Source organism: Protopterus annectens, chromosome 8.part0, assembly GCF_019279795.1.
Source record: "Protopterus annectens isolate FY-2018-M chromosome 8.part0, PAN1.0, whole genome shotgun sequence".
Lineage (NCBI taxonomy): Eukaryota > Metazoa > Chordata > Ceratodontiformes > Protopteridae > Protopterus > Protopterus annectens.
Window position 1 is genome coordinate 258,064,324 of NC_056741.1, and position 22,508 is coordinate 258,086,831.

Genomic DNA, 22,508 nt, shown 5'->3' on the forward strand with positions numbered 1-22,508 from the left:
CTTTAGCTATACCTCCTATTCTAGATGTGGTGGAGGATGTTTTGCAGAGGCTTCTCTGAACCCTGATTCTTTGCCTCCTGCGCCAGTTAAACCGGATAAATATTATAGGGTGCATGAAGCTCATAAGTATCTTTTAAGAGTCCTAGGGCAGACCCAGAAACTGTTTCACAGGGGCCTAAAGGTGTTAAGGCTTCTGTTGTTAAAAATCCTGTTCCTCCAGATAAAGAGGCAAGGGCTTTGGATAGATGGGGAAAGAAAGTGTATACTTCTTCCACTTTGGCCATGAGAGCTTTGAATTGCCAGTTTCACATGTTGAAATACCAAAATTATCTCCTTTCACAATTAAAGTCTAAGGTAGATGCTTTGGCGGAAGGTATTGAGTGTAAAGAGTTGCAGGATTTAGTTCATGTTTCTGAACAGGTGGGTAAGCATTCTTTGCAATGTGGTTTTGATGCTGTGCAGGCCTCTTCGAGGTGGCTGCCACTGGTTCGTTCTTCGCAGGCACGCCTGGTTGAGGGATCAGAATTTAGCTGAGCATGTGAAGACAAGGATTTTAGATGCTCCTTTACAATCTGATGTGTTGTTTGGTTCGCCTGTGGAAGCAGTTCTAAAGAAAATGGAAGACAAGGCTAAGTCTATGCAGACTGTTAAAGATTTTGCAGGTTCAGCCTCCGAAGTTTAGTAGAAATTGGCCTACCAAGGGGTGGACATATCCTGCTTATGATTCCCAGTCTAGGGGTAGGTCTAGGCGTGGTAGGGGCAGAGCTCAAGGTTCTTTTAGGCCTAGAACAGGAGTTCCCCTGCTCAGTCTTCTGGTGAGGGCAGGGTCAGTCCTTTCGTAAACAAACCCAATGACCTGCCTTTTCAGCTGCCAGAATCTTCTCGTCTGGCAGCACCTTTGGGAGGAAGGTTGGCACTTTTCAAAGAAAACTGGAGTTTAATTACCCAAGACAGATGGGTATTGGATATCATTCACCACGGTTACAGGTTTTATTTCCATACCTTGCCTCCTTTCAAAGGCATGCCAGACATTCCTCCTCAACAAAGGAAAGAGGCTCACAAGCAAATTTCTCTGTTGCTCCAAATAGGGGCCATTCAGCTGGTTCCTGTGCCAGAAAGGGGCCTAGGATTTTATTCTCGCCTGTTCCTAGTACCAAAAAAGGGGAACACGTGGAGACCAATTTTGGATCTGTCTATCCTCAACACTTATCTGGACATTCCCAAGTTCAAAATGTTGACGTTACAACAGCTTTTACCTCTGCTGGGCAAAGATCACTGGATGGTAACTTTGGATCTCAAGGAAGCTTACCTTCATGTTCCTATCAGACTAATTTGCAGGAAGTATCTGCGTTTTCGAGCTGGGAATTCTCATTATCAGTTCTCTGCATTGCCCTTTGGCTTATCTACTGCGCCCAGAGTATTCACAAAGGTTCTGGCTCCAGTGATAGCTTTCTTCAGGCTGAAAGGAATATAAATCTATCCTTATTTGGACGATTGCCTGATTCTGGCTCAAGGAAGGGACGTGCTTCTTCAGCATTTGGAATATGTGATAGCAGTGCTAAGATGCCTAGGGTATTCTGTGAACGAAATAAAGTCCAGTCTAGTACCCTCTCAAGACATGTGCTTTCTGGGTGTGAGACTGAATACAGCAACCCAGATGGCCTTTTTAACCCCGGACAAACAAAAGAATCTTTCTCTTTACTTCCATCAACTATCTCATCAGTCCGGGCTGACTGCAAGGACAGTCCTTCAAGCCTTAGGGTTCATGGCATCTTGTATTCTGGTACTTCCCAATGCCAAACTGCATATGAGGAAGCTACAATGGTATCTCAAAATGTATGGACACAGCACTGCCAGGATTTGGACACTGTCATTCAAATAATACCTTGCATTCAAAAGGAATTTTTGTGGTGGGCTCAGGAATGTCACCTAAACAAGGGACTCTCTGTGACCCGGCCAGAGGCGAGTCAGATTCTAACGACAGATGCCTCAGACACAGCTTGGGGAGCTCATCTGAATGGAAAGTGGATACAAGACAAGTGGCCTGCCAGACTGCAGCATCTACATATCAACATGAAGGAGATGTTAGCAGTCCAGTTTGCATTACTGGCTTTCAAGGATTTACTTCTTCCAGGGCAGGTGTTGATTCTAACAGACAACACAACTGTCATGTGGTACATCAACAAACAAGGGGAACACATTCTTATCCTCTATGCAGGCAAGCAATGATTTTGTGGGAGACTGCTAAGCTTGCAACTGAATCTTCAAGCAAGGTTTCTGCCAGGAGCACAGAACTCCTTAGCAGATGTGTTAAGCAGGCAAATCATGGATCCCCACGAGTGGAAACTGGATCTTCATGTATTTCAGACATTGACAGTGTCATGGGGAACTCCAGACATAGATCTGGTCGCTTCTCCACTAAACCACCAGCTGCCAAAGTTTTGCACGAAAAGGTTTCATCACACAGCCTGGAAAGTGGATGCTCTTTCTTTCAGTTGGAAAAATCTTCATGTGTATGCCTTTCCTCCTCTGCCTCTCCTCCCAAAGGTACTCCTAAAGGTCAGACAAGACAAGCCAAGGATGATTTTAATAGCTCCAGATTGGCCTCGGCAGCACTGGTACCCATTGCTGAGGAGTCTGGTAAAGAAGCCTCCATGGCCCTTACCTTTGATTCCACACCTATTGTCTCAGAAGGACGGGCATCTACTCAATGTCAAGCTTCACTCTCCATCTAACAGCCTGGCATATTCTGTTTTGAACCATAGCAGGTCTCAGCTTCCTCAACAAGTTTTGAATGTGATTATGGAAGCCAGAAGACCTAGTACAAGGAAAGTGTACGCAGAAAATGGAAGAGATTTTTATTTTGGTGTGCAGCAAAGGATTTGGATGTTTCTGAGCCAAATTTGAGTGTGGCTCTTCAATATCTTACTGAGTTATTGGACAAAGGTTTGTCTTTCTCTTCCATTAAGATTCATGCTGCAGCAATTTCAGCTCATTATGATTGTGACCCACCATTGTTTTCTCATCCTTTGTTCAAGCAATTTCTTAGAGGGGCAAAGAATATGAGACCCCACGTAGAGCTCCTACTCCTGCTTGGGACCTCAATTTTGTGTTGGAGAAACTCACTCTACAACCTTTTGAGCCTGCAGCTACTGCTGAATTGAAATATTTGTCATGGAAGACTGCTTTTTGTTAGCCATTACCTCTGCAAGAAGGGTGTCTGAATTGCAGGCCCTTATGGCGGTTGAGCCTTTCCTGATTTTTCATAAGGATAGGGTATCTTACGTACTAATCCTTCCTTTATGCCTAAAGTGGTTTCTAGTGTGGCTTTAAACCAAACTATTCATTTGCCTACCTTTTATGCAAATCCCCAAAATAAGGGGAAAAGATTTTGCACACTTTAGATGTACACAGGCAATTACGTTATTATTTAAGCAGGACTAAGGATTTTAAGCAGTCTCAGCAGTTGTTTGTTTCTTTTGCTTTGAGTTCTCAGGGTAAGCCTGTGTCAAAACAAACTATTTCTAAGTGGATTGGGTTTTGCATTACTTTCTGTTACTCCCATCATGGCAAGGAGATTCCAGCTGGGATGACTATGCATTTTTGGCATTTAACTTTAGGCCGTGGCTCTGGCACCAGTTATCCGCTTCTGTGAGACCCTTCTGAAGGATATCTGTGTCAGATGTGTTTTCTACTATGGCTTCAGTTTGCAGTCATCTGCAAACTTTGTCAGCCATAACCCTCCTGTGTTTGCTTGTACTTGGAAAAGTAGATGCCAAACAAGAGTGGGCCCAGGACTGAGCCCTGTGGGACACCACTTGTGACAGGCTTTGAGTCTGACATGGCGCCAGCAACTCTGACCCTGTGGGTTCTGTCACTCAGCCAGTTTGCAACCCATCTTGTGATGTATGGGTTAACATTTAAGCTGATGAGTTTTTCAATGATACCCGAGTGGGGTATTGTATCAAGGCCTTAGCCAGATCGAGGTAGGCTGTATGGACTGCCTTTCCTCATCAATGGCTTTGGTGACTGTTTCAAAAAGTCAACCAAGTTTAAAAGGCATGATCTGCCTTTGACAAAGCCAAACTGGGTTGGATCCAAAGTCTGCAAATTCCCTATGTCTTTATTTATGAGGTCCATTATGATCCTCTCCATGGCTTTGCAGATAAGGCTTGTCAAGCTAATGGGACGGTAATTTCCAGGGTCGGTGGAGGCACCGCCTTTGTGAAGTGGGACCACAGTTGCAGTGCGCCACTCCTTGGGTAATGATCCAGAGGTAAGACTTTGATTAAACAGCTGTCCTAGCTGTGGGTTTAATTCCTCATTGAGTTCGTGGAGCACACAGCCGGGGACACCATCAGGTCCCATGGATGCTGTGTTTTTGCTTTGGAGAGAGCAGTTCTCACTTGGGCTGGAGATGTTTGGGGGCTGCAATCATTTGGTATAGATATCTCTCCTTTGGGGAGGGGAGAAGTTTGCACTGAACCTGTCAGCCAGTATGTTGGCAATGTCTGTAGGATCAGTAATCTTCACATCATTTTGAACTAGTTCTGAGCATATCTGGGAGTTTCCTCCTAGGTTTCTAACATGGCTAAAGAAGGCCTTATGATTGTCTTTTGAGTCTTTAGCTATTTTTCTCTCGAAATTTGCTTTGGATGATTTTATGAGAGCTCTTAGTTTTTACTTATAGTGATCAAGGGTGTCTTACCTTTTAAGGATTTTGCTCTATCTTGTAGTAGCTTCCTCCTTTTGTTGTAGAGTTTGTTTATGGCTGGGGTCCACCAGACTGGACGCTTGCCTTTGGTACAAAGAGTCTTTGTTTTGCTTGGGATTGCCTTATCCATGCAGTCCTGCAGGTGCTGGTAGAAGGCATTTGTAAGTGATTCAGCTGCTTGAGTACTGTTTTCCCCGGCTCGGGGCCTTAAAGGAGACCACACTAGTCTTTAGAAGTGTGAAGTCGGCTTTGGGAAGTTCTTTACTGTGGTCTTTTTATTTCAGGTGGGGTGGGATGAGGACCTCCAGCGAGATTAGTTTGTGATCTGATCTCACCAGTGAGGGGTATACTTCCGGTGTTTAACATTGTGCTCCCATGTTCGTGATGATGAGATCAAGTATGTTATCTCCTCTTGTGGGAATGGTGACTAGTTGTTCCATGGCATTTGAGTTTATGAATTCCAGGAACTTTTGGGCTAGGTGTTTGGGCTTGAGTAGTGTTCCCAGTCTATATTTGGGTAATTGAAGTCACCTAGTATGATGGTGTTTGGTGATACATTTATCCCTCTAGTGTTTTCAGGAAGGCCATGTGAGGTTCCTGAGTTTGTGAGGGTGGCCTGTAACATGCTACTATTTGCAGAGCAGTCTTGCCTACGGTTAATTGCACCTGGATGGTCTCCGATGCATCATGCGTTGCCACCAGTCTTGAGGTGTGGGTGTCCTTGATGAATATGGATACCCCCCCTCCTTTCTTGGTATTTTCCTGATTTTGGGGCGAACGCATGATATGAGGTAAAACCTGATAGCGCTGGGGTGCTCTCAGGAGCCTTGAACCAGGTTTCTGTCACAGCACAGACATCGATGTTCTCCATACTGAGAAGGGCCTCGAGTGGGTGCATTTTGAGATTTAGACTTCTGGCATTGAGCAGCATTACCCTTAGTTTTTTCCTTTTTTGTGTTCTAGGGTGGTAGGTTTAGAATTTGAGCCTTGCCTAAAAAGGCACTATGGGGTGGCAAGAGCCTTTGCCAATATCCGGAATCCTAGGGTGACAGGTGCAAGCCGCCCTTGGGACAGCGTGGCTTGTCCAGCATGTCATCCCAGGCAGACAGATACTGGATCCCCTTTGAATGACACCAGTGTTTAAGCCAATTGTTAAAGCTGATCATCTTATCTCTGTATTGTGGCATCATTCTTGGTGAAGGTAGGATACTGCTCAAGGTCAGGGTCATACCTGCCTGGGCTACATAATCAGAGAGCTGCTCAATGTCTCTTTTCATGTAGTCCAAGGAGATGCCTCAGGTCGTTTACACCAGCGTGGACAATGACTGAGTCATATTTGTACCTGCTGTTGAGAGACCTGAGTGCTTGCGTTATGTGGCGGATTCTAGCGCCGGACAGACAGCTTACTGTGACCTTCTCCTTACTCAGTCTGGTGAGCGGGACATCAGTGTGTCTGACTATGGAGTCACCAATGACTAGTGTGTCTGGCATTGTGTTTGGCCTTAAGGGCTGTGACTGTTTGACACTCTGACTGTGAGGTCTATGTGTTGCAGGTGTTGTGTTCTGAGGTGGTGGTTGTTTGGGTGTCTGCTTTGGTGGCCTCTGCTGTTTTGGTAGATTTTGATCAGAGCCTCGAGTATGTCTTTGTGTGTTTATGTGTATGATTTGAGGTTGTAATGGTACTATGTGAGACTGGGTCTATAGTGTGTGTGGTAACCTTCCCTCCTGACTGGTCTTGCCAGTCCTATGTTGAGAGAGCTCAGCCTCCAGTTTGGCCGTATAGTTGCATCTCGCATGTATTTGTGTTTTGTGGGAGGAGGAGAGGGTTGTCTGTGTACATGAGGCAATTGTAACATTGCCTCAATATTCCCAGGTTCACCAGCTGAGCAGGAGATGACACTAGCAACTGATCCTCGACATGCTAGAAGGATAGACAAAAACTTTAAAAAGATTCGGGGATGTGGGTGACCGAGAAATGGGGGTTGCCTTTTTGGGGTGCTATCTATAAGAGTGCCGTATCAAGGTAATAAGTACTGTAGGAGCAAGTGCTAGGTTTAACAGATAGAGAATAGTCTACTTAGAGTCAAGTAGAGATGATCTTTTAGTTATAGGATACGCTGATTAGATGAGTAGTATAGGTCGAGGAAGGTAGTTTCAAGGGAAAATTTGAAGAGTGGACTTTAGGTAGCCCGAATAGTTTAAACCTGCTTAACCGGCGCTGCCCTAGTGTGCAACAGTGGCAACTCGCGTCAGCTTAAAGCGTGCTTTATAGCAGGGGGCTAGAAAAGACAGGAAATGACCCAAAATGGCCAATAAACTACAAGTTACTGCCTTAAACCACTCCTCTGAGGACAAACAGGCAGCTCAGTACTCCCTACTCCCACTAGTGAGTAAAGAAACTACCCCTTGACCAAACAAGGAAAATGGAGAAAACAGGAACCAAGACAAAGCCCAGGGATCAGCAAAATCTGGTCTCTGGAACACTAGTTAGGAAAGTATGGAAAGCAAGGATATTTTTTTGTTTTTTTTCAAGTTTTTACAGAAAAGCAGAAAACACAATAAATGCTATGATTTTCGATTAAATGCTATCAAAAGCTAGTACACTTGAGTGTATTAGCCTGTAGTTTAACTTTTAGGCAAAACTTAAACTAGCAAGTGCAGTAAACAGTTTTAACTTATAAACACAGTAAAAACAGTGCACACTTTGATAAAATAAGCAGAAACAGTAGTGAAAGGCACAAAAGCCTAGTCTAAAAAGCCAAGAAAAATACTTAAAATCTGGAAAGGTAGTCTTTTCTGGTCTCTGCTGCTAGAGGAACACTGCTGGCCACCACGAGGAGCTGTGCTGAGTTCTCAATAGCTGGAAAAGCCCGCCAAAACGCGCTTTATAGCAGGGGGCTGGAAAAGACAGGAAATGACCCAAAATGGCCAATAAACTACAAGTTACTGCCTTAAACCACTCCTCTGAGGACAAACAGGCAGCTCAGTACTCCCTACTCCCACTAGTGAGTAAAGAAACTACCCCTTGACCAAACAAGGAAAATGGAGAAAACAGGAACCAAGACAAAGTCCAGGGATCAGCAAAATCTGGTCTCTGGAACACTAGTTAGGAAAGTATGGAAAGCAAGGATATTTTTTTTTCAAGACAGAAAAGCAGAAAACACAATAAATGCTATGATTTTCGATTAAATGCTATCAAAAGCTAGTACACTTGAGTGTATTAGCCTGTAGTTTAACTTTTAGGCAAAACTTAAACTAGCAAGTGCAGTAAACAGTTTTAACTTATAAACACAGAAAAAACAGTGCAAACTTTGATAAAATAAGCAGAAACAGTAGTCGAAAGGCACAAAAAGTCGAAAAAGCCAAGAAAAATACTTAAAATCTGGAAAGGTAGTCTTTTCTGGTCTCTGCTGCTAGAGGAACACTGCTGGCCATGTCCAGAAATGTCATTGGATAGCCATCCGATTACTGGAGTTCACAAAAAACGCAAAGAAAAAGATAGACAACCAAGGCCCAAAACTAACAACGAAGTTTTTCCTAAGCCAGTCACCGGTTCGCCGGTTCTCAGTGCAGTGCTTTCGCATCCCCTGACGCCCACCACTTTAGAGTCGCAGGCCGCTACCGACTCCCACGTGGAGTCGGCTATGCCACTGGAAACTCAAGGTTTTGGAGCCTCGGATGCTATTCCTTCAGATGAGTCCAGAGCCGCTGAGCAGGCACCGGCTTCTGACGGTGTATTCAGACCTAAACATCTATACATTAAACCGACTTCAAAGGCAAAGACTAAAGCACCTTCAAAGGCAAAGAAGCAAAACCCAAGAGCCACGTGGACAGGCCTCCATGCCCAAAAAGCAGATGCTCAAAATGGCCGAAGACTTGATTACCTTTATCAGAGGTTTCCACCCCCCTCCTGATAAGAGGCCTAGGCAAGAGACTGAGTATGAATCTTGAGATCAGGTTTCCATTTCTTCTGATTCCTCTTCTGATCAGGAATATTCTCTTTCCCCCCTATGAGGATTCTGATGCTGAAGAATCTATACCTTCAGCTTCTCCTCCAGAGGACTATTCTTTTGGGGAAACCTTACATACCATGAGGGAGCATTTCCACTGGGAGAGCCAAGATTTTTCAAAATCTAAAAAGAGGCTCGGGGATTTACTGTTACTACCTCAACACAAGCCACTAGCCCATCCCACCTGTGTTAGACATTGTAGATGATGTGTTTTCAGAGTCTAGTCTTACCCCTGACTCCTTACCTCCAGCTCCTGTTAAGCCTGACAGATATTACAGGGTTCCTGACTCACATAAATTCCTTTTTAAAAACCCTGCTGCAGACCCAGAAACTATTTCTCAGGGTCCCAAAGGAGTTAAGACGTCCGCTGCAAAAAACCCTACCTCCTCTAACAAAGATTCTAGGGCACTGGATACATGGGGAAAAAAGGTTTACACATCTGCTACTTTGGCTATAAGGACCTTAAACTGTCAGTTTCATATGCTCAAATATCAGCAACATGTCATGGCATTGCTTAAACAGAAAAAGTTGTTAAACTCTGAATGTGCAGAAAACAAGGAAATGCAGGATTTATTGCATGCAGCTGAACAAGTTGGAAAGCATACTTTGCAATGTGGTTTTCATTCATTTGAAGCCTCTTGCAGGGCCGCAGTTACAGGTTCTGTAATTAGGAGGCATGCTTCATTACAGGAACAATATCTGCCTGATCATGTTAGTTAAATTGTTAGATGCACCTTTACAGCATGATACTTTGATGATAAGGCAGAAGAGGTGTTAAAGAAAATGGAGGGCAAAGCTAAATCTATGCAAACGGTCAAAGATGTTTTGCAAATACAGCCACCTAGGTTTAGTAGACACTGGCCAACAAAGAATTCGTCCTTTCCTGTGTCGGACAGACCTCAAAGGTGCAGACCCAGACGCCCGAGAGGCAGATCCCAGGCGCAAGGTTCATTCCGCTCAAAACAATGGGGGGCTTCTACCTCCAAAGTTGGAGAAGACAAATCACAACCATTCAGGAAACGGACCCAATGACTTCCCCCTGCTTGCACCAAGCACTTATCTCTTGGCAGCCCCCTTAGGGGGAAAATTAGCACTTTTTTTCTCAAAATTGGCACATTATAACCCAGGAAAAGTGGGTCTTAAATATCGTGTCACAAGGCTACAAGTTCCATTTCCATACCCTGCCAAAGGCAAACGGCTGGCCAGATCTGCCAAAAAACCAATGGGCAGAGGCACAAAAATAAGTTTCATCCCTCGTGGACATGAGGGCCATTCAGCTAGTACCAGAGCAAGAGCAGGGACAAGGATTTTACTCGACTGTTCTTGGTACCCAGAAAGGACAAGGCCTGGAGGCCAATACTGGACCTATCTATTTTGAACACATTCCTGGATATACCAAAATTCAAGATGTTGACTTTGCAGCAGCTTCTGCCCATGCTGGGCAAGAACACTTGGCTTGTGACTTTAGACCTAAAAGAGGCATACCTGCATGTCCCAATCAGACAAATATGCAGAAGATACCTCAGATTCAAGGCTAGCTCAATGCATTACCAATTCTCTGCATTGCCCTTTGGCTTATCTACTACGCCCAGGGTCTTTACAAAGTACCTGGCACCAGTAATTGCATTCTGCAGACAAAGAGGAATACAAATATATCCATACTTGGACGACTGTCTAATTCAAGCAGAGAACAAGGACATTCTTCTACAGCATCTGGCGTTTGTGAAAAGACTTCTAACATGCCTAGGGTACACAGTCAACGAAAAGAAATCAAAACTAGTACCCTCTCAAGAGATAATATTCCTGGGTGCAAGCTTAAATACAACTGCCCAGATGGCTTATCTCATGCCAGACAAACAAAGGCAACTGACTACCTATTTCAAAATGCTGGCAACAAAGGCCCAGTTATCTGCAAGAAAAATTCTGCAGGGTTTGGGCTTCATGGCATCCTGCATCCTACTAATTCCATATGCAAGACTGCGTATGAGGAATGTTCAATGGTACCTAAAAAGTGTTTGGACTCAACATTGCCACAGCCTTGAAACTATGATTACTCTCATTCCCTATCTGCAACAGGAGTTTTGATGGTGGGCATAGTCTTGTCACCAAAACAAGGGACAGCCATTCACATTACCCCCAGCCAGGCAAACACTAACAACGGATGCATCAGATTATGCCGGGGGGCCCACATGGCAGGAAGATGCATTCAGGGCACATGGACCTCAAACCAAATGCATCTACATATCAATCAAAAAGAGATGCTAGCAGTTCAAAATGCCCTAACAGCCTTCAAGGACCTACTTCATCCAGGACAACTACTGATAAAGACAGACAACACCACGGTCATGTGGTATATAAACAAGCAGGGGGACACTCATTCTTACCCTCTTTGCAGGCTAGCCATGACTTTGTAGGACACAGCATTGACTTACCAGGTACACCTGCAGGCACAATTCCTGCCAGGAAGGAAAAATACTCTGGCAGACGACCTAAGCAGAAACCTCATGGATCCCCACGAGTGGCACCTGGATCCACAAGTCTTCAGCATGATAACAAGGAAATGGGGATGCCCGAACATAGATCTATTTGCCTCCCCTCACAACTACCAACTAAAAAGATTCTGCACAAGGATTTATCACAAACCAGCATGGAAAGTGAACGCCCTATCTTTCAGCTGGAAAACCTATCAGTATACGCATTTCCCTCTCTGCCTCTCCTCCCCAAGGTACTCCTAAAGGTCAGACAGGAGAAGCCAAGGATGATATTAATTGCCTCAGACTGGCCCCGCCAGTACTGGCATCCAGTACTAAGGAGCTTTTCTCAATGCCCAGCTTGGACCTTACCTCAGGTACCTCGTCTACTGTCCCAGCAAAACAATCAGATCCTGCACAGCCAACTCAGGACTTTAAACCTGGCAGCATGGCGGATAATGTAGTCATACAAAACACACCTCTCAGTAAAGCTGTGATGAATGTCATTTTGGAGGCCAGAAGGCCTAGCACTAGAAAATCTTATGCTGGAAAATGGAAGAGATTTTGTGCTTGGAACCAGGCACAAGGAACTGATACAGCTGTGCCAAATATTCCTCAGATTTTGCAATACTTAACTGAGATGCTGGACAAAGGTCTATCTTTTTCATCTATTAAAGTTCATGCCTCTGCCATTTTGGCTCATTACAATACAGAGCCACCAATCTTTTCTCATCCCTTAGTAAAATAGTACCTCAGAGGAGCCAAAAACTTAAGGCCTCCAAGAAGATCACCAATGCCTGCATGGGACCTCAACTATGTCTTGGAAAAACTCACCCTGCCACCTTTTGTGCCAGCTGCTTCGGCTGATATAAAGTTTTTATCTTGGAAAACGGCTCTGTTCCTAGCGATAACTTCTGCCAGACAAGTTTCAGAGCTTCAGGCACTCATGGCTGTGGAACCTTTTATCATTTTTTATCCAGACAGGGTCTCTGAGGACAAACCCAACATTTATGCCTAAGGTGGCGTCCAGTGTGCCTCTTAACCAAACTATTCATCTGCCAACTTTTTATCCACATCCACAGAACAAGGGGGAGAGAATTCTGCATTCTTTGAACGTACACAGACAGCTTGAATTCTACTTGGACAGAACCAAAGTTTTCCGAAACACCGAACAATTACTAGTGGCATATGCTGCAGGATCACAAGGAAAGGCCATCTCAAAGCAGACTCTTTCAAAGTGGATAGGACACTGCATTCGTTTCTGCTACTTACACCATGGCAAGCCAATGTCTAAGGGTATTAGGCCACATTCAACCAGAGCTGCAGCCACTTCAGCAGCCTTTCTCAGGGGAGTACCAACCAAGGACATTTTAGAGGCTGCTACTTGGAGTTCAGTGCACATCTTTACCAAGCACTATCATCTGCCACTCTACTCAAAATCCAGGGCAGGCTTTGCCACTGCAGTTCTGCAGGGCCTCATAGCTGCTCCTAATGCTGTTTAGCTCCAGCCTCCCATCCATAGCTTTGGGACTCTACCCAAATGTAATGACTGCAACAGTGAAACATGAAGAACATGCTACAGTTGTGTACACTTACCATAAATGTAGATGTTAGAGTGTATTCACTGTTGCAGTCCAGGTTACCCACCCGCCTTCCTCCTTTCTTCTGATGGAACCTATCTTTCCTTCTCTGATTTACACAACCTATGTGGTGTATTTGTTTATAGATGAAGGTAAAGTTTATATTGGTGCATGTATTTATATGTACATAAATTGTGGCTACCCTTTTAGGGGGCAACTGACATCTGGGGCAAGAAAAACTAAAGAAAATGGTGTCTGCCGCATCTTTTATACCCCTGATGACCTGACATCAGGGAAGGGGCGACAGCGGCCGATGCAGGACCCAGGACTTTGGAATTCAGGCTGACTGAGGACAACCTGCCAGCAGGATTACCCAAATGTAATGACTACAACAGTGAATACACTTGAACATCTACAATTTATGGTAAGTGTACATATCTGTACTTTAACCTGACTCGAGTATGTGCTTCCAGAATTTATTTCTTGTAGATTGCTTCATTTCACAGAAGTAGTAATTTTGTTTTTTTTTTCTTCTACAGTGGGGCACTACGTTGTATTTATGCTACAAGAAGTCCATGGCTAAGGCCAACACACTGGTGTATGAAGCTGGTAGGTGATTTATGTATACATTTTGCTCTGTGCATTCAGATTGGAGAAGTAGTAATTTAAACATTTTACACACACACACACACACACACACACACACACACACACACACACACACACACACACACACACACACACACACACATTCTACTAAAAAAATAACCAGATTTTGCTTGTCTGAAGGTTGTGGGTATGCATTTTGTCAGGCATAATAGTATGTACATTGGTGTTGGATTGGTAGTTTGTTGGCTTATGTGTCAGTGATTTGCTAAATGTATACTAAAAAAGATCAGCACAATAACTAAATTAATTTTTAACTGTGAAAATTCCTCTTGCTGTGAAGTCACTTGAGTTGTTTGGTCTGCCCAAGAAACATTTTTTAAAAAATCTACCACACACTCGTAAAGTCAGTGGGCCGGATTCATGAGCATGTACCCTGTGTGCACAGTCTGCATTCAAGAACATCCCTACCACATTTTTTTTTGCTGACTGTTTACTGAGAAAGGTTAAACTAAGTGTATATGTAGTCTGCATTTTGTGTTAACCTTTGTAAATTCCCTTTGATACTTAAGGCTGCAAGAAAATCAGTAGGAAAACTTAAATTAGGAGGAAGACTGTGGAAGTTATGCTTGTGTTATCTATTCACTCAGAAAGGAGTACACTTAGTGTAGGAGCTCATGAATCCAGTCTATTATTTTTAATTTTGTGTTTTGAATCATACATTGTACTAACTTTACTGGAGATCATTTTTTCCTTCAATTCAAACAGAGGAGGTTGAGGTACTGCTTAGTATTGCTAAAAACTCAAAAGGATCTTGCATCTTTTCTATAGAGCTTTTGTGCATTTTTCTTACTGCTAGAAATATTCTTGAGGTCTGCTGTATATGACTGTTCAAACATACATCTGCTTGTGTGGTTATGGTACACCTCCACTAGCCTGTGCTAGCATCTCTGCAGCTAGCTTAAGCGTGTTAGAAATACCAGTGGTCCTCCTACTCTGTGTTCAGTTATTTTGGTTCTTGTCACAGTGTCAAGGATACTGACACTTTATCCATAAACATCAGAACAAAAGCAGACCTGCCTAAAACTTCTGGCAAAACAAAGTGTTTTTTTTCAAGGGGGAAGACACCTTGTACCCCCACTTCCCCGTACTTAATATGTGAGCATTACACTTTTGCTTAGTTGTGGATAAAAGGGGAAACACCTCTGTGAATAGAAAAGTAGTTCATGCATCCTTCATGCAGCATTTCATTGCATGCATTCACTCTGTACTCTCCAATCTATAAAACAAGAATGCATAACAGCCTCCCCAAAACTTGACTTAAAACACTCAAAGCCACCAATCACTTAACAATAACATCCATCACTCAGCAAAAATCACAGAAAAAGTCCCAGAATTTAGGCTTAATTATGCCAAGGTTGGAGGTAGATGAGGCTCAACAATTAACAGTAAAAACAGGAGGATATAAAATAAAAATGGTGACATATAATCAATCTGCAAGAAAGTATCCAGGAAGAGATGGTACTCCTATGGAAGTTGGAAAGCTAGGGGGGAAGAAAGTGATAGATTTTTGTTTAACAGTATTTCAAAAGGAGGGGAATCACCAATATCCTGGAAGAAAGTTGCGGTGGCTGTAATGCCTAAAGACGGTAAAGATCCATCAGACCCAGCTTTGTATGACCCGTTTCAATTTTAAAACCATGATACAAAGTGTTCTTCTATAATAGATAAGAGAATGTCAATGGTATTGCCAAAATTGATGGATATGGATCAGTGTGATTTTGTGGAGGGGAGGCAAACATTTGTCAACATTAATAGAAAATTCAGAAAAAGCATTAGACAGCGTAAGCTGGGTTTTTATCTGTAGGGCAATGGAAGCATTTGCATTCCCTGATACAGTAATAAGGTTCAAGTTAAATAGTTGTCTATACAAGGCACTGGAGGCAAAAGTTAATGTGGGAGGGTCTCTTACTACTAAGTTGTGTCTGAATAGAGGAACAGGTGCCCTTTTTCCCCTTTGTGTTATATTTAGAGCCATTGGCAAAGAAAATACAGGGTTCAGAAATTCAAAGATATAAATGGTATGGCAGTGAAGAAAAGTTGGTTTTATTTGCAGATATGTCCTTTTCTGGTTTTATTAGACATAAAATCTCAGTGTTGTGGAACATTCTGAGACAGTTTCAAGTCTTTTTCGGGTTATAAAATTAATAAACACAAAACAAAGGTGTAGCATCAAACTGAGCTATGTACCCACACACAAATGTATTAAACAAATACTCATGTTTATAGGGAATAATAAAATGAAGGGCTGGCTTTATCAATAGCTACAAAAGTGCAGCTTTCATGTAGGCAATGCAGCACTCTGTACACACGGTACCTCACTATTTGGTTGCCATTAAATGGCTCTACACTTGGTTTAAAGATTCAAAACAAAGGTAAATGTCAGATAATACTAGTGATAGCATAAGTAGCAGAATTGCATGCTAATTAACTGATATAACATGGCAGAGCTTTTCAGGACGCTATAAAGCAATCAAGTAAACTCTGTAGCCATTTGCCCTCAAATCTAAAACTCTCTGCTTTACAACCATGATCATCCTCAGGGGGGAAAAAAGGGTTGTTATCAGTTGCTGTTGCTATCATTAACCTGTTTGTGCAACAGGCTTAAATGTCAAGGTGCTCCTGCTGCCAGACCTCTGCCAAGGAGGAGGATGTTTACAGCCATTTGAGTTATCATGGACTTCATGACACAAAGTGTAGAGCGATACTGGGTGGCCATGAAAACATTACAGGAAATATGCAACCATAATATCCTTTGGGAAGTCATCCACCCCCTGATAGGGGTATGTTGTCAATATGATTGCTAAGTGTTGACCCAGTAGTCTGGGACTTAGGGGCACATGACAGTAATCTAGCCTTTGACCATCACATGTCTACATTAGTAAGGAAATCATTGTATGTTGTGCAATTTATAAACAAAGGTGTGGCATCTGGGTCCAAGGAAGTCATTGTTCCACTGTATTCGGCATTCATTAGACCTATCATTGAGTACAGTGCCCTCTGGTATGTACTTAACCAGGCATAACAACAATTGGAATGTGCACAGAGATTCCTCAGTAAAAGAAAACAGGGAGTAAGTAATGTATCCTGTGCAGACTGCCTCAAAACCCTATCCTCTGTATTCTGTCTCTTGCAGGCTTTTGAGGGGAGATCTATGCCTGGCATGCAGAGCATTGCCAGACCCCACTCTGATGGACTGCCGCATATCTGCAAAACAAACAGCACAAACATTCACCATTCTAAAGACTTAAACCTTGCCTGTGATATAAATAGGACATGCTGGAGAGACAGACGTATCCCAGAGACTACCCCTTCTCTGAAACAGGCTCCACATCCATATTGAGCAGCGTTCCTCCCTAACCCAATTCAAGTTTAACTTAGACAATTGGGTGGGGAACAGGAAATTCATCCCTGGTTTTAGCATCTGTGTCTCTAATGGACACAGCCAGCCTGTAAATGGTTATTCTCACAGGACCCTGCTTATAAATGTTTCACCTCCCAAGCCCCTGCTTACATTTATCAAAGTTACCAGAACTTGTCAGAGATTTGGGATGCATGGCTGAGATTAAAAAGGCCATTGTGGTCGTTAGCCTAGTAAACACCTGTAAACCTCTGCTGCCGTCACCTGAAGCCCCAGGATAATTGTGGAGAACACATCCCAGTAGAAACAAAGGTATGCGTAGTAGTACGTATATTATCTGCAGGTGCATTTGAGAGACCCACAGGGGATATGTCACGGATGTCACAGGCCTCACCTTCCAGAATATTACATAGGTTCTAAAAGCAATACTACAACGTGTAAGGGAGCATATTTGTTTCCCATGCACGCCACTGGAGTGAGCAAGAAACATGCAGGAATTTTTATGCTGTGGTATACTGTGAAATTTTGGGGGCCAGAGATTGCCCAAACTTAGAAATAAAAGCCCCACTAGGTGAAAGGGGAAGGAGGTTCATCAACAGAAAAAGATACCACTCTATAAACTGTCAGGTTGTCTGTAATGCCCAAGGGATAATCTGTAGTGTGTGTGCAGGTAACCCAGGCAGTTTTCACAACTCACTTATATGGCATGCTTGTGAGTTGTACAGAAAATTTGCTATGGTTGATTTTCAACAAGGCATCCAGTGGGGGATGCAGGTTATGCCCTGGAACTTGTGGCTCATGCCACCCATGAGAAACCCACACAACCCAATGAGAAGTGGTATAACAATGCCTGATGCTGAAATTAAGTGTCATAGAATGTGTATTTGACTTGCTCAAATCAAGGTTCTGTTGTCTAGACACCTCAGGAGGTGCCCTGCAGTACAACCCAGCCACCTCTGCAGAAATACTTAATCTGTTTGAGGTTGCATGGTATCACCCTCAGGAGATAGCTTTAACAAGGACAGTTGGGGTGGGGTGGGGGGGCAGGACCACTGTTCCCCTTACCACAGGCAGGGCCCGATAGCTTCAGCAGATATAGATGAGGCGTCTGAGGGAGAGCCATCAACCACAGATGCTGTTGGCAGATGTAAGCATGCACATTATGCCATGGCCCTGGCAAAGGATAGCGCACACTGGATACGTAAAAGAGAAAGGCTAATAGCCTAAGCACATACAAATATTAAAAGTGATGCCTGGCAAAGTGTATGACTCTTACATAACCAAGTAATGGCTGTATTCTTTTAACATCAGACATACACAACCCCTCAAGGAGAGTTCTTGCATCTGCATTATTACCAAGTTAAGTCTGGAACCTGTATAAAAGAAACAGTAGAGTTGTATAAATGATTACTGTGTTATGCAAATTCTTAAAGGTCCCTAAGTTGATACATGTCCCAGCTGTACAGTGATGTCAGTAATGCCTTAGAATTGATGTTTGCAATATGCAGCTATGGATTTTACCCACTAATGTGCAGCAAGACTTTCAGTTGACCAGTGTATATAAACCATTAAGCAGGTAGAGAGGGCAGCATCATTTGCACAGGTACAACAGTAAGTAAGACTTGAACATCTACTTTGGCTGCATGAATCGCAACAGTAACACAAATGCAGTGAGGGCCAACAATTACAGAGATGATCCTGCACAATTGATTATGAACTGTGAATATTTATTCTGCAGTACAGTTTCATTAAAGGAAGGTTCTGAGTATGCTTGCATTAGCTGTCCACTCTACATCAAGACATGTATGGAACCAAAGTCACAAAGAAATGTGCAAAGAGGAGGAGGGCACAGTCATCATCACATGCACAGGGTGGGGTGGGGGGACAAGAGGGGTAAGTTTGACACCAAAGAGTGCGTGTGTGTAAGTAAAACAAAAAATTATTCCTTAAGTGTCCATTTTACAGCCCAGCAGTAAGGTATGTTTAGCAGTCAACAGTACTGTTTCGATAAGTAGTTTGTATAAACTGTGAAAGAGTAGACAGTTGAGTGTAGTCGCTATCACTCCATGAGAACTACCTCTTTGAGGAGTTGCACTGCTAGTTCTATGACCTTGGATAGAATTTGAGGTGCTACTTGACCGACTGATGTCTGCTGGTGAGCTGTCGTCATGACTACATCCAGGACATCCACCACGTGGCTTACCACATCTGGATGTGGACACAACAATCACTGATGGAGCAGTGGAAATAGTGCCACTACAAGAGCTGGATGTTGCATAACCACTTTGGTTAACATTGTATTATGTAGCCAGTCTGCAGCCATTTGGATGCTGGCCCTCCCTCAGCAGATGTTCCATTACAGACACTACCCAATCTAGTGTGTTGTTCATTCTGTCCAGTGAGTCACCCACATGTTTCAGGCAGTCTCGAACAGTAGAATGCACAATATTTAGTACTTTGCTCTGTCTTTTCTGAGGCCCTTGCGGAACATGCCTTTGTCTGTGATGGCCCTAAACATATGTCGTGTGGCACCTGCTGACACACCACCGTTAGGAGCTGAGTGGAGAGCAGGCCTCCTCTGAGCATGTCTACCAACCTGTGTGGTACCTCACCCTCATGATGGTTATTAGGGAGAATCAATCAGTTTTGCAACTGGAGTAACTGTACTAACCTAATCGACTTGTCATCCTCAACTGTCCTGTGTTTTGGGTCTCTGTGTCATGGATATGTGTAGGCATACTGACTGCGTCTTAAATAGGGGCAGCAGATGCTGAAAGCATAACTGTAATATCAGACTGATCCTCTGCACCCCGAGACTATGCCTCTTCACCTCCACCATCATCATCAGAGGTTACAGATATTCTGACTTCAGATGGCAGGAGTTCCACAGTTGCCACTGGCAGGATCAGCTATGATACCAAGCAAAAAATGAGAATAAACAATGGGTTAAACCTTTGTTATATGAAAGGTATCTTACAACTTAAAATATTAAATCAAATAACTTTATGTTACAAATACATACATATGTATTTTGTATGTTAAGAATACAGAAGGTGTGCTTAATGTGCAGGTGGCCATGCAGTGGCAGAGCCAGATGTCCCTACAATTACAAGAGAGAGATTAATCCTGGATAAGCATCACCAAGCAAATGACAGAAGAAACTGAATATAATTGCCTTTACATCTGTAGAATAAGACACATTTCATAGAAATCACTATTCACTGGACAACCTCCCATTCCCCCTTTTCCCTCTATCTGTGCCTCTTCTATCCCCACTGTGTGTGTGTCTCTGTGCATATGTGTTTGCGTATGTGATATATCTATATAGATATAGATGTGTGTGTATATGTGTATACATACATGTGTGTGTGTGTGTGTGTATATATATATATATATATATATATATATATATATGTATGTATATGTATACATACATATATATATATATATATATATATATATATCACATGCATATGTGCATGCAGTGGCAATTTATTTAAATAGCATACCTAGCATATCTGCAGTAGAGACGCATGGGTTGGCTTCCATATCAGCCCCAGCATCTTGGATTGTGTGTGAACTCTGCTGAGCTGCCTGGATCTCCAACAGTAAAAGGAGCTCCTCCATTTCTGTCACTGGTGACTCAGTAGGAGGACCCCCCACACCAATCCATAAGTTCACGGGCAATTACAGCTGCATAACATCTAGTCACTGTAACCATATCACTGGCCCAGTGTATAATTTATGTAATATGTATGTCTGTGGTCTTCCACATTAACATCATTCAACACCCACTCTTAGATGCGATCACAGGAGTACTTGTCAACCCTGCCTCTCTGTTATAGGAAATGATCCATGGTGACGTAGGGCCTGAATGATCACATCAGTTTCCTCTTTCATGTATGGAGCTTTACTGGGTGTAGATATCTTGAGTGCCATAGCCTTACATGAGAGGAAACATAATAGGAAAGAAGAAATCCAAAAGTACAAAAACAAAAGATGGTTAAACACACAAAAAAAATATAATAGTATCCCTCTATTATAAACAACTCAATACAGGGCGGCCACGGTGGTGCAGTGGTTAGCATTGCCACCTCACAGCAAGAGGTTCTCCGGTTCGATTCTTGGCTGGGATGCCTTCTGTGCGGAGTCTGCATGTCCTCCCTGTGGTCGCGTGGGTTTCCTCCGGGTGCTCCGGTTTCCTCCCACATCCCAAAGACATGCTGTAGGTGGATTGGACACTCTCTAAATTGTCCCTAGGTGTGAGTGTGTGCATGTGTGTGCCTTCTGTGGTAGGTTGGGCGCCGAGCTGGCAACTCAACACCGTAAAACTCCACTGCCAATCATGAGCGGACAGGTGCTCCACTGTGGCGACCCCTAATCGGGGGAAAAAGCAGAAAGAAGAAGAAAATAAACAACTTAATACAATTTTCCCTCCCCAACTGCAAAACAAAGAAAGAACGTTATAAAAAAAGTCGTAGTAGGGCTAACATTTCTTTCACTATGTAGTATAGTCCAGCATTAAAAAAAAATAAAATAAATGTACACCTGTCAAGGAAAAACTGTTAACACTTTTTTGGTCTGATATCCACTTCCTTGGTCGTCAACCATGTACACATCAGAGTCTTAACAAAGTTGTCACTGCTACTAATGCAAGAACCCATGACTTTGGAAATATCTAATACAGCAGTTTTCTGAAAAAAATGGTCAGCTTTCAGGATTGAAATTTCCAGTACACTATCATCATTATGCAGAAAAATACTGCACGATCAAGAAATAACTGTGGTATGCATGCCCATGCCAATAGCTACAGAGAATAATGCAGTCAGTAAGCAATACTTCTATTGTGAAACGCAAACCATAACTAAGATACATAATGTGACGATCGTGCCCTGGCCCAGCAGTTAAAGAGCCTCAGTCCTCACCACTAACACCAGGGAGGTCGTCTCATAGAAGAGGAAAGGATAACTAATACACACAGTAAAATACAATTTCCCTTAAGTGCACACAGAGATCGCAGTCAGTCTGGGGCTGGTTGCTCCCTTACCCACCAGGTCCCCAATAAGACTCCCTACTGGCACAGCTATAGGGTCCAGGTCTCACCTAACTGGGCAAGCTAAAGCCTCCAGTATCCTCTGTCCAACCAGTGCTTCGGGTCCCTGCCAAGTAGCTGATACAACACACACACACAGACACACACACAGACACACACACAGACACACACACACAGACACACACACAGACACACACACAGACACACACACAGACACACACACAGACACACACACAGACACACACACAGACACACACACAGACACACACACAGACACACACACACACACACACACACACACACTTTGAGATAAGTATTTATACAACTTAACAGACCCTCCTGGGAAAGGCTGGCACAGATTCTCCAACTGTGCCCCTTTAGCCAGACTATATAGTAGTAATTACTGCCACCACCCAGTTAATATCAGCTACTAAAAGGCTCTTAAAAGGGTGTCCAATTATTACTTTGCAGTATTATTATCCAATGGTAGTATGACTAACAGTCAAGGCCTACTTTAGAGTGGCCTATTACAATAACCTCTATAAACATGCAATGTACTCTAGAGCTTATCTCTACACAAATTAGCCACAGGTAGAAGGTTTTAAAAATATTTAATAATAAATAATTAAAACAGAAGACCAAACTACTACACC

General features: G+C 43.2%; 1 protein-coding gene across 2 annotated transcripts in view; it reads left to right on the top strand.

The window, feature by feature from the left end:
• DENND4B (DENN domain containing 4B) overlaps positions 1-22,508 on the top strand; it is a 2,518,380-nt gene that overhangs the window by 82,160 nt on the left and 2,413,712 nt on the right. For both annotated transcript variants that reach the window (XM_044079736.1, XM_044079737.1), the window contains exon 3: positions 13,315-13,384. In XM_044079736.1, coding sequence (XP_043935671.1) covers positions 13,315-13,384 — 70 coding nt within the window. The remainder of the gene's footprint in view (positions 1-13,314; positions 13,385-22,508) is intronic.